This window comes from Canis lupus, chromosome 23, assembly GCF_048164855.1.
Source record: "Canis lupus baileyi chromosome 23, mCanLup2.hap1, whole genome shotgun sequence".
NCBI lineage: Eukaryota > Metazoa > Chordata > Mammalia > Carnivora > Canidae > Canis > Canis lupus.
This window is the reverse complement of record NC_132860.1, coordinates 13,616,927-13,629,196: the sequence shown is the minus strand read 5'-3', so window position 1 is coordinate 13,629,196 and position 12,270 is coordinate 13,616,927. Positions and strand designations below refer to the sequence as shown.

Here is a 12,270-nt window from a genome sequence, read left to right as displayed (position 1 = left end):
AAGGAAGAAAAAGGGAGGGATGAGTAAGGTTCAGAGGAGACATGGGCACAGCACAGCTTTCTGAATTCCCTAGAGCTGAATCCTCCCAGGGCAGTCTCAGTAACTGGGTGCAGCAAATATAATTCCACAAACAAAATAAGACTCCGAGCTAAATGTGAATGATTGAAAGATCTACTTTGGTTTATTACTCTTCATTATGATTCAGGATCATTAAGAAGAGTATGTTTATTTAAGTCAGGGCTCATAATACTCTTTTAAACTGAAGATGGATCTGTTGTCTCAAGTTATTTGATACTTCCTCCTAGAGCTCAATTCCAGAGAAAAGCCCTAGGAACACAGTAAGTCATTTTTAGAGATACTGATGTCGAAATAGTAAACAAGTAAAAATCAATCAAGTAAGTCAAGGTCTGTCTCAATTTGTATCACTGAATTTGTAAATTCTTTAACAAAGTTTGTATATGTACAACTCAGAGTGATTTAAATTTATAGTAGAAACCTATAACCAAACTATAAGAAATCCATTGCTACATAACTAAAATTAGGTAATTATATTTATTTATAAAATAACAAAAGATTTAGGAATAGATCTGTTTATTGTACTGTGAAAATGGTCTTGGTACATGTGAGAAACATTATATACTTTGAGGACAGCATTCAGAATTGTTAAGACAAAAGACAAACTATAATTTTAAAGTCAATCTTGATTTAAGGGAAAGGCTATAAATTATAGGCTGGAATGCATTCAGCATGAATTCAGATTCTATAGAACATAAAGCATGAAAGAGTACAAAAGATGTTGGAGTCCAATAAGCCCATACCTAAATTTTACTGTAAAGCTGCAAGGACTTTTTATTTATTCTTATATACTAGTTTTCTTCTGAGACAAGTTGATTTTATCTCCAAGACTTAAGGCCATTCCCTGTAAGGAAAAATGCAAATGTTTATAATTGTTAAAATTACATAAAACCAGTAGGTTATTCTATCTTAACCAAGCCCCCATTCAATGGCACCACATCAATAAAGAAAACAAGGAGGTACAAAACAGACTCACTAAAACTTTACTTTGTTAAATACTTTTAGTGCTAGATTTACAAATAGTCACTAGATCTGAGCTTGGATTTCATTCAAAAAACTTTAGAGAATCATTTCACAGCCTATGGGAATCAATATTGTTTTAAGCGAATAATCCAGAATGACAGGCCCAAAAAGTGGGCCATTTTAATTAAGCAAAAGTTCTATTTCTGTTCAGAGAATATTATTATTATATATATGCATCTAACACATACAACACTAGTATGACAGAGAATGCTACACATAGAAATAATGAAGAATTAAACTTTTTGTTCAGTTCAGAGATGATCTCAAAAACAAACAAACAAACAAAACCCAACCATTACCTGACTCTTTGCACGAATTCTTATGTGGCCAGTAACAGGGGCCTCTGGTCCCTGTTGAATTGGCTTCTCAATGCTGACATTTGCAAGTGCATCTTCTCCAAATATGGAACGAGCATACAGGTTGGCTGCCATAAAGCCACAGTAACCAGAAAGAGCCTAGAAGAAATTTATGATATATTCAGAACTTCTCTAGAGAACCACACATAAGCAAGACCCACCAGCATAGGTAAATTATCCTTTAAAATAAAGACTTACCATATGATGGTGGTTATATGACTACATAACATGTCAAAACTCAGAGAATCGTATGTGTAAAAGGTGTGAATATTACTGTGTCTATATTATACCCCAATAAAAATGACTTTAAAGAAATAGCACTTATTTCAGTTTGTATTTATACATTCCCTGTTTACTTACAGAGTTGTTTGCACCAGACCTTAAGCTCCATAAAGGAGAGACAATTTTTATTTTGTTCATTACTGTATATCCAGTAGCTCAGAGAGTACTGGGCATATGATGTTTGTGTATTTGTTAGACTATCTGTTGAATAAACTAATATATGAATTAAAACCCATTTGGCAGAATTTCACTGATAAAATTAGCATTAGCAGGAATTCTACAAAGAAAAAAATTCTTTAGAGTCTCATCTTCATTTTTCTTTTTTCTAGTCTTTTTTTTTTTTTTTCATATATACAGAACTTAGTAGAAAATCCTATATCTGAACAGATATATTCCGACCCATAATCAGAGCCAAGAGAAGAGGTCATGGACATTTTTTAATTCAGTATCAAAACCTATTTTGGAATGAGTCTTTCTTTAGCTGAAAGGAAGACTGAAAAGAAAAACGAATGACTATTCAATTGGTTCCCTGCACTAGGAGCAAGGAGGCTGGTATGTGAAAGAGGTAGGTGTGGGATAACGTCTCATAATAGCGAGTCTAGAATGACACTGCTTTTCTCACACTGAACAGTAACAAAAACCCACTAAAGGGAATACAAGAAAGCCAGGAACCTGCCATACTACTCTCTATCAGATTTAAGAAGTTCTCAATCAAATCTTACCTTCTCTGGAGTGAGGCATTTCATGTTGGTTGACTTTAATATATGCTGTAAGTAGTCATTTAAATCGATTATATTTGTGTTAACCGTCACCTGTATAGAGGGAGAAAAAAGTCAAAGAGATCATAATCCTTATAAGGAGAAAGTTTTGGTTTTCTGATCTTAGAGTTGAGAAAACAGACTTATATGTCATATGGAACCTCCTTCCAAGTATTTGGTGGGGAGGGTGGGCAACAAAAAAGCAAATGACATCTTTTGCAAAATCCAGCAAGCTGCAAGTTGGTATCAGAACTTTCATACATAGATCACTTCATAAAAGATCACCATGCTGCATTTAAATATTTCTAACAAAAATCAAGGACACTGACTTTGCAAAACCTCTTCTGGACACGGATTCAATGGTAAGTTATTATTCACACATACAAGGGATGGTATATTGTCTTTAATGTCTGTATCTATCAGATTAATCATACAAGGACACCTGGGTAGCTCAGCGGTTTAGCCCCTGCCTTTGGCTCAGGGCATGATCCTGGGATCCGGGATCAAATCCCACATCAGGCTTCCCTGCAGGGATCCTGCTTCTCCCTCTGCCTATGTCTCAGCCTCCCTGTCTCTAGGTCTCTCATGAATAAATAAAATCTTAAAAAAAAATTATACAACTGTTACTCTAATCAGTTTAAAACAACTTACCATACTACTCACATAATTAACTTGCATGGTTAAGGCTAATTTGCAAGAATAGATACCGAGAAGCTGCTTCTCACATCTGAGACTTTTTAGTGGGACTAATTTTATCAGATAATCCCCAACACTAGCCAAAAAAGTAAGATAAGAAGCTGAAGGAAATCTCCCAAGGACTCACTTTGTTTTCCCATTCGAATTCAGCCCACATCTGACGGAATTCAGCATCAGTGCAAGTGGCAGGCTGGATATAGTCCATGATGTCGATGTGAATATCACTGAGGACTACGCAATTTCTGTCACTTGCTGCTCCAGAGACATCATAAACTGCAAAATACACACAAACAAGGTCCTGAGGGGACACCTGAGTGGCCCAGTGGTTGAATGTCTGCCTTTGGCTCAGGGTATGATCCTGGGCTACTGGGATCAAGTCTCTCATCAGGCTCCCCACAGGGAGCCTGTTTCTCCTTCTGCCTATGTCTCTGCCTCTCTCGTCTCTCATGAATAAATAAAATCTTTAAAAAAAAAAAAAAAAAAGGTCCTGAAACATCAGAGGCAAATTTTATTTTATAGTTTTGAGGGCAGCTCGGGTGGCTCAGCAGTTTAGTGCTGCCTTCAGCCCGGGGTGTGATCCTGGGGACCCGGAATCGAGTCCCATGTCAGGCTCCCTGCATGGAGCCTGCTTCTCCCTCTGCCTGTGTCTCTGCCTCTCTCTCGCTCTCTCTGTGTCTCTCATGAATGAATGGATGGATGGATGAATGAATGAACAAACAAATAAATAAAATCTTAAAAAAAAAGTTTTAATATGGGACACCTGGGTGGCTCAGTGGTTGAGCATCTGCCTTTGTCTCAAGGGTGTGATCCTGGGATCCAGGATCGAGTCCCCTATCAGGCTCCTTGAAGGGAGCCTGCTTCTCCCTCTGCCTATATCTATGCATCTCTCACTGTGTCTCTCATGAATAAATAAATACAATCTTAAAAAAAAAGTTTTAATATTTATAGATAATAATTATAAGATTAGCAACTATTTATATAATGCTTATATCCTGGGCTCTTATTTTAAATACTTTAAAAATATTACCTATTTAATACTCCTTCAATCCTATGTTATAGTATTATCATTTTCCATCTTATGGATGAGGAAACAAAACAAAAAGAAGTCAAGTAAGTTGCTTAAGGCCACAGAACTGATTAAGTGGTAGGGGCAGGATTCAAATTCAGTCAGTACATGCATAGCAGTTGCAGTGTGAGGCCCTCCATGGGGATATGTAAGTCATAGTGCTCCCTAGGAGGTACTTAACAAATATGTTTTAATGAATATTGAGGAGCCACAGTACTTAATGATTACAAGATTATTTACTTCTATGACTGCCTCATCCACAGCAGAAAGTTGTCATCTGATTGGAGCCTACCTTTCTTCCTCCTAGCCTCTTCTCTTTACATTCCTCCACTGCATCTACTTTCAGAGAAAACAGAGGTCACCAAGAATAAGTTCCTTTAATTTTTAGTCCCACATCTAAAAACAAATTTCTCTCTCTCTGAATTCACACACCATTTCCTTACCCTGTGTATCAGGGAAGTGCTGTCTCTTCTCTTGCAGATTCCTGCCATCTGTGATTCCTGTTCTGGTTCAGGACATCACTCCACCAATCATTACCTCCCTCACTCTATGTCTTTAGCTTTGTTTTCTCTACTGGCTCTTCCCTTAGTCTATAAACATTCCCTTTTATGACTCTCTCACCTTAAAAAAAAAAAAAAAAAAAACCTCTCCCTCCTCCTCTGACTTCTCTTCATTTATTGCCCTCTCTCATTCTTATCAAAACCAAAATTCTATACTCAGAGCAGTCTACACTGTTTTTATTTCTCTACCTCCAAGTCTTCAACTCACCATCAATGCCCAAGATATACCACAAGCAATATTTAATATCACTGATCACCAAATTCAAAGGACTCTTCCTTTAGACTTCATGTTTCTTGACCTTTCGCAGCTCCAAATTCTTTGGAAGATTTTTCCTTACTTCTTCTCTACCACATTTCAGGTACCTTTATAGGATTCTTCTTGGCCAACCAAGCTTTCAATATTGCTGTTCTCTTAGATTCAGTTTTAAGATCTCCCCTCTTCTCACTCTTTATACCCTGAGTGATTTCTTCCATTTCTATGGCTTTTAAACAAGTATTTATCTCTAGTTTAGACTTTCTGTTCAAGTTCCACACCCACATCAAATTGCCCTTGGACATCTTTCAATACTTTAATACTCGATCTGCTCAAAGATTTACCTTAGTACCTCTCTCAAATTTGTTCTTCTCTCATATATTTCCTTTTTTGGTGATTGCCATAAATATCAATTCAATAAACCCAATAAAAAAATCTGACCATTACTCTAGCCACTTCCTCTTCAGTCCATGTCCTGGGCATCCTATTTCCTTAATATTAATAATATTCAGCCCTTCTCTACAACCCAACCACTACTGCACTGGTTTGAGCTCTATCATCTCTCACCTGTGCTACTACAATAGTCTACTAGTTTACTCTTCCTGCCTCTTCCAATCTGTGCTGTCACAGAAATGCTTAATCATGGGGGTGCCTGAGTGGTTCAGTTGGTTAAGCGTCTGACTCTCGATTTCAGCTCAGGTTATGATCTTAGGGTCTTGAGACTAAGTCCCACATAGGGCTCTGTGCTGAGCATGGAGCCTGCTTAAGATTTTCTCTCTCTCCCTTTGCCTCCCCTCACCCTTACCCGGCTTGCATGTGCTCTCTCTCTCTTAATTTGTTCCAGTGGAATCCTTGCCTATATGTAGAACATTCCTAATTGTTCAAAATGCCCTGTGAGCATTAGTTGCTCCACAAAGCCTTTCCTAACCTTCCCACCTCCCACTCCCCCACCACTTTGAGAAAAATGACCAAATTTCTACACAGACTCCCACTTTACCTAGCACAAGCTTCTTTCCTAGAACTTACCATTATGTGTTATACGTATCTATCCTACTTATCTGTTTTCCCTTACTTGACCACAAATTACCTGAGGGGAGATCTTTTGTTCTCACCATGGCACCCCTAACAGTGCCACAGACCTTGCTTAAAAAAATGCTTACTGTCTGACTGAATGCCCCTGGATACACAGTCCTATGTGCCCTGGCAACCACTGCCTCTGCAATTTTAGACTCAGTTCAAAAGTCATCCTTTGATAACATATCCTACTCCTCTATAAAGCCTTCTGTGGGCTTAGCATTTTTCTTCTATGTTCTCAAAGCACATAACATATAAACTAGCATCTATCACATTGCGTTGTACTTATATAGTTACTCTATCTCCTTCTTTTGTTTGGCAGGTTCTTGAGGACAGTCTTTCCATGGTTCATTTCTGTACATCCATGAACAAAGTACAACACGTAGTATAACAGCAGGTGCCCCATAAGGGATGAATGAGTAAATGAATAAATGGATTCAGGTCCTGTCCTCAAGAAATGTCATACAACTACTCATTACAGAAATTCTTTAATAAAAATATTCAAACATCATATGCTATAAAACAATTCCTTACCTATATTACCAAAAATTATTCCATTTTCTGTTGATGCTACTTTAACATTAGCTTTAATATTTGCAAAATCATGAGGAGCAAGAGTCAAAGGAGATGGCTTTTCCACAAGTTTCAGATCCCCTGAAGAAACATTTAGATATGGTTAAATATACATATTAAATCACATATATTCATTTCAAATCATAAATCTTATCTCCCAAAAAATAAGAACTTAAAATGATGCAGTGAAATAAGGAACAAGAAAAGGGTTATGATTCAAATATTTTGAGGACAAAATAAATCATTTAACACTTTATTATTCACATCAATATACATATTTTCTTTGAAAAAGTAATAAGTTCCTCAAAATAATTCTATATTTAATGTGTGCATATACTTTGGGCTTATCATTTTATTTCAATGATTGAGTATAAACTTCTCAAAAATCTTGAGTCAAACTATAGACTCCATTACCAAGAGAGATAAAACAGTCCACACGAAGGCTTATAAATTCTTAGAAACATAGTTCTTTATATAGGCATCATGTTGTGAGGAAGAAAGGGCAGAAGTATCTTTTCCCTTGATATCTTAAAGTGCTTTAACTCTTGCTTAAGCCACACAGAATTTCCAAGAGACCCTGCACTGTTTCTGTATACAATTTATTTTTTCCAACTTCAAAGCCATATGTAGAAGTGGTCAAAGAGAGTATGATTCACGTGTTTTTATTAAGAAGAAAAGCACATCTCAAGTTGCTAACTATAATAATATATTACTTTGGCCACAAATGGTAGGTATCAGTTATAGACTCAGAAAATACCTAGTTCTGTTTTAAGGCAATTAAAAATTTAAGTGAGCCATGAGGTAAATCTATAACTTAAACAGTTCTTATTTATATCTAGAAAAATTGATATTTGTTAGGTTGAGCTTACTGAATAAATCCATCTGGATGTACCAAGAGCATAAACCTAAGAGAGTCAGTGTCACAGAGGTTCAGAAAATTGGAGCTGAAGGAGACTAAATGTAAAACTAAGCCTTGATTAAAAATTCTTAAACTGGGCAGCCCCAATGGCTCAGCGGTTTAGCGCCACCTTCAGCCCAGGGTGTGATCCTGGAGACCAGGGATCAAGTCCCATGTCGGGCTCTCTGCATGGAGCCTGCTTCTCCCTCTGCCTGTGTCTCTGCCTCTCTCTCTCTCTCTCTCTTTGTATGTCTCTCATGAATAAATATTTAAAAAAAAATTCTTACACTAAGATTTCTTACACTAAAACTTGTACATTTCCCTTAATAATCTGTCATAAAGACTTACTATGTAACAATAGTTTTCCTTTATGGTAAATTTCCTTACCCAGAGTAGCTAACTCTAATGTGCAGTTCTGCAAAGTATCACTGGTTTGGTTTACAACAAGTACATCCAGGACAATATCATACTGGTTGACATGAACATAAGCTTCTGCATATACAGGATCTGAGAAACCTGTCAACTGAGTGACCTGTCAAACAAAAATAAAGAGAAAATCAAGGGACCAAGACAATTTAACCAAACATATCCTAGTCAAATGACTAAGTCTGTTAGGTAATTAACAGACGTGCTTATATTAGACAATTTTGAAATTGATATAATAAAATTGTTTTGGAATATAGACGTGGTAATTGAAAATCAGACATCAGAAATAACTCCACTGACAGATGGATGTACTCCACCGACAGATGAATGAATAAAGAAGATGTGGTATATATACACAATGGAATATTACTCAACCATCAAAAAATAAATCTTACCATTTGCAATGATGTGGATGGAACTACACGGCATTATGCTAAGCAAAGTAAGTCAGAGAAAGATTTCACTCATATGTGGAATTTAAGAAACAAAACAGAGGATCATAGAGGAAGAGAGGGATAATAAATACAAAATCAGAGAGGGAGACAAGCCATAAGAGATTCTTAACTATAGGAAACCAACTGAGGGTTGCTGGAAGAGGGGGAGGTGAGTGAGGGGATGGGTTAACTGGGTGATGAGCATTAAGGAGGACACTCGATGTAATGAGCATTAGGTGTTAAATGTAACTGATGAATCGCTGAATTCTACCTCTGAAACCAGTAATACACTATATGTTAATTGAATTTAAATAAAATTAAATTTAAAAAAAAGAACAGGTACTAGAGTTTATAGCTCAGTGGGAAAAAAATGTTAAATATGTTGAGCAAACATGTTAAACATTATCTCAATTTAGGAACTGTGTAATTTGGATACACTTTCAGTTAAATCCCTCAGTATCTAAACTCGATAGCTGCTCTCCAGAACTTGGGAACTATATAAAATCCAAATCACATGGTAGTCCCTGCTACCTAAACTAAGGAACTAAATAGATTATATAGCAAGAAATGCTTGTAATTCCACAAAGATAAATTTTATATGCTCCCCAAATTTAAAAACATAACACCCCAAGTATAGTACTTTTTACATAATAATGTCACCAAAAACACAAACAAAAGAAAAAAGAGGTAAAACTGGATTATATCAAAAGGAAAAACTTTTGTGCATAAAGAATGTTATTAAACAGAGTCAAAAGTCAACCTTGGGAGAAAATATTTGCCAATCATACATCTGATAAGAGACTTGTGATCCAGCAGTTACATCTCTAAGTATAACCCAAAAGAAATGAAAGTAGTGCCTCAAAGAGATATTTGTGCATCCATGTTCATAAAAGCATTATTCACAATAGACAAATCAACCCAAGTGTTTATCGACAGATAAATGGATAAGCAATGTGTGGTATATATTCAAAATGGCATATCGCTCAGCCTTAAAAAAGAAATTCTGACACACACTACAACATGGATAAACCTTGAAGATATTATTTTAAGTGAAATAAGCCAGTCACAAAAGGGCAAATGCTGTATGATTCTGCTAATATAAGGTACCTGTAGCAATCACATTCATAGTGACCAGGCCAGACCCCTGCCCTTGAAAAGTTTTAGTTAATCTTCAGGTCCTTGGGTGGCTTTTAAGTATCCAACGCTTAATGTCAGCTCGGGCCTTAATCTCAGGGTCATGAGGTCAAGCCCTGCACTGAGCTTCATGTTGGGCATGGAGCCAGCTTAAAAAATAAATAAAATTTTAAAGCTTTAGTTAATCTTTAAGGATCTCCCAGTTTATGTGTTAGTCTACGATTCAACATACACAGGGTGCTTGAGTGATTCAGTCAGTTAAGCATCAGCCTTTGGCTCAGGTCATGATTCCAGGGTCCTGGGATCGAGCGCCAGCCACATCAGGCTCCCTCCTCAGCCAGGAGCCTGCTTCTCCCTCTCCCTCTGCCTGCATGCCCTCCCCTGCCCCCACCCTGCTTGTGCTCTGTCAAATAAATAAATAAAATATTTTTTAAAAAGATTCAACACACACAACTGGAACAAGTTATAAAACCATGTACTAGACTTATAGTACTCATGTATATAGTAAAATACTTTATCAGCATCTGAGTTATTTTTTCATTTTTATTTTTCCTAATTTTGCTTTTTAAAAAATTTCTATTTATTCATGAGAGACAGCAAGAGGCAAAGACATAGAGAGAGAAGCAGACTCCTTGCAGGGAACCTAATGCAGGACTCGATCCCCGGACCCGGGATCACACCCTGAGCTGAAGGCAGACACTCAACCACTGAGCCACCCAGGCATCTCATCATTTCTTTTTTTTTTTTTTTTTTTTATTTATTCACTGGAGAGACAGAGCACAAGCAGGGGAAGGGGCAGAGGGAGAAGCAGGCTCCCTGCTGAGTGGGGAGCCCAACATGGAACCCGATCCTAGGACCCCGAGATCATGACCTGAGCTGAAGTCAGACACTTACCTGACTAAGCCACCCAGTTCCCCCAGTATCTGAGTTTTAATGAGTTTTAGTTCATGCTTCATGAACCTACTAATTAGTGACTTGACAAAAACTGAAGCTATATAACAATATTACTATATTGTTATATTACTATTACTTTATAAAGTATATAAAGCTATATTACTTTTTCTTTAAAAAAAACAGTGGGACTAGCCACTTCCTGATTATTACTATAAGTGGTCCTTTAAATAATTTACCAGTGTATTTGACATTTTGTTACCTTATTAAGTTTAGATGCTAGGGGATCTGCTGCCTCTTTCCTCTGCGTATTGCCCATTGCTGCCAGCAGGCTCAGCTGAAACTGATCTTCCTTGCAGTTCATTTCATTCTTCGCAGTTAGTTGCATAAAGGAAATGGGGTCATCAGGTTGTACTGTCACATTCCTCTTTTCAGATTCTTTCTGTGTTGAGAAAACAATACACACGTCTCTCTATTATGGAAAGAACGACAGCTTTCTGTAGGCCTACAATGGGGACAGCCCTCACACAGGACTAAAAAATCAACAAAATTAAAAAAAAAAAATAACCCTTGAAGCACTTTTATGACTTGCCCACATATATTTTACCTTCTGGGATAATTTCTCTTCTTCGAGTTTAGCAGACAACATGTGAGAAAGGGACTGCCTGCATTCCTTATTGAAAATGTCATTCATTAAAGGTGAACATTCAGACAAGACCTTGAGGCACAGAGAAATTCGATCTACATCATCATCCGTAATTGGCTTCTTTGGAAGAGAGGATTTTCCCAAATGAAGGATAGTGGCCATAAGCAACATAGCCTCAGCAACAAAAGACTAGAAAAGCAGAGAAATGGATTATTTACTGTCATGGTTCTCCAATTCAGTAATGTCACTTTATTACATAACTCAATACCCAAGAAATAAACCTAATTTTCATTTCACCAAAATAAATTTACGCTTTAGATTTTATCTCCATAGATTTGATGCACCCTTTCCCTCCCTATCTTTAGAGCTGCCACTCTCTACTGCCTTCATTAACTTCCAACTGAAAGACAGCAACGGCTTGTTAACAGTTTCCCCAGCTCTAATCCCTTCACACGCCAATGCTATCTTCTTTAAAATTCCAACTATGGAAAAGTGAAAAGAATGATACACTTTACCAGTTGCTCACATTAGCCACATTTGCTTTCTTATTCTACCTGTACAAGTCCACCTACTTTTGGGGCTAACCATATGAAAGTAAGGTTCTTCACCCCTTAAGTACTTTAGCATTATGTCTCTTAAGAATCAGGACAGTTTCCTACAGAACCACGATATCATTCTTGCACCTGAGAAATAGAATCCCAAAATATATCTACATTACACTTAAAATAAATTTTCCTAAGGTCACCAAATGTTTTTACTGTTTTTTTAATCCAGGATCAGCTTCGTGCATTTTATTTGGCCATTACAGTCTTTAAGTCCCTGTTAACCTAAACCAGCCCCCCTGGCTTTTTGTATTGTTTTCCATCACAATGACTTTTTTTTTAAAAAGGCTAAGCCCGTTGCTTTGTAGAATGTCCCCCACTTTTGTAAGAATACGAGATAGGTAACATTTTCCATTTCTTATTGTATTGCATTAGGAGGCACCTAATGTCAGGTGGCTCCATTATAAGAGGTGCAAAGTGTGATCTCCTGCTGCTGCTTTTACTCTTTATTGTGCACTAATCACTTTACTGTACCTGTGAGTACTTTCAGTGACTTCCTACAGCCTTCATGTTGAAGTCCATA

General features: G+C 37.0%; 1 protein-coding gene across 2 annotated transcripts in view; it reads right to left on the bottom strand.

Annotated features, from left to right (window-relative positions):
• Nucleotides 1-574: 574 nt before the first annotated feature.
• COPB1 (COPI coat complex subunit beta 1) overlaps nt 575-12,270 on the bottom strand; it is a 37,630-nt gene continuing 25,934 nt past the window's right edge. For both annotated transcript variants that reach the window (XM_072793982.1, XM_072793983.1), the window contains exons 15-22: nt 11,107-11,334; nt 10,762-10,941; nt 8,002-8,146; nt 6,678-6,797; nt 3,318-3,463; nt 2,459-2,548; nt 1,398-1,553; nt 575-919 (exon numbers count right to left, since the gene is read on the bottom strand). In XM_072793982.1, coding sequence (XP_072650083.1) covers nt 860-919; nt 1,398-1,553; nt 2,459-2,548; nt 3,318-3,463; nt 6,678-6,797; nt 8,002-8,146; nt 10,762-10,941; nt 11,107-11,334 — 1,125 coding nt within the window. In that variant the 3' untranslated portion in view covers nt 575-859. The remainder of the gene's footprint in view (nt 920-1,397; nt 1,554-2,458; nt 2,549-3,317; nt 3,464-6,677; nt 6,798-8,001; nt 8,147-10,761; nt 10,942-11,106; nt 11,335-12,270) is intronic.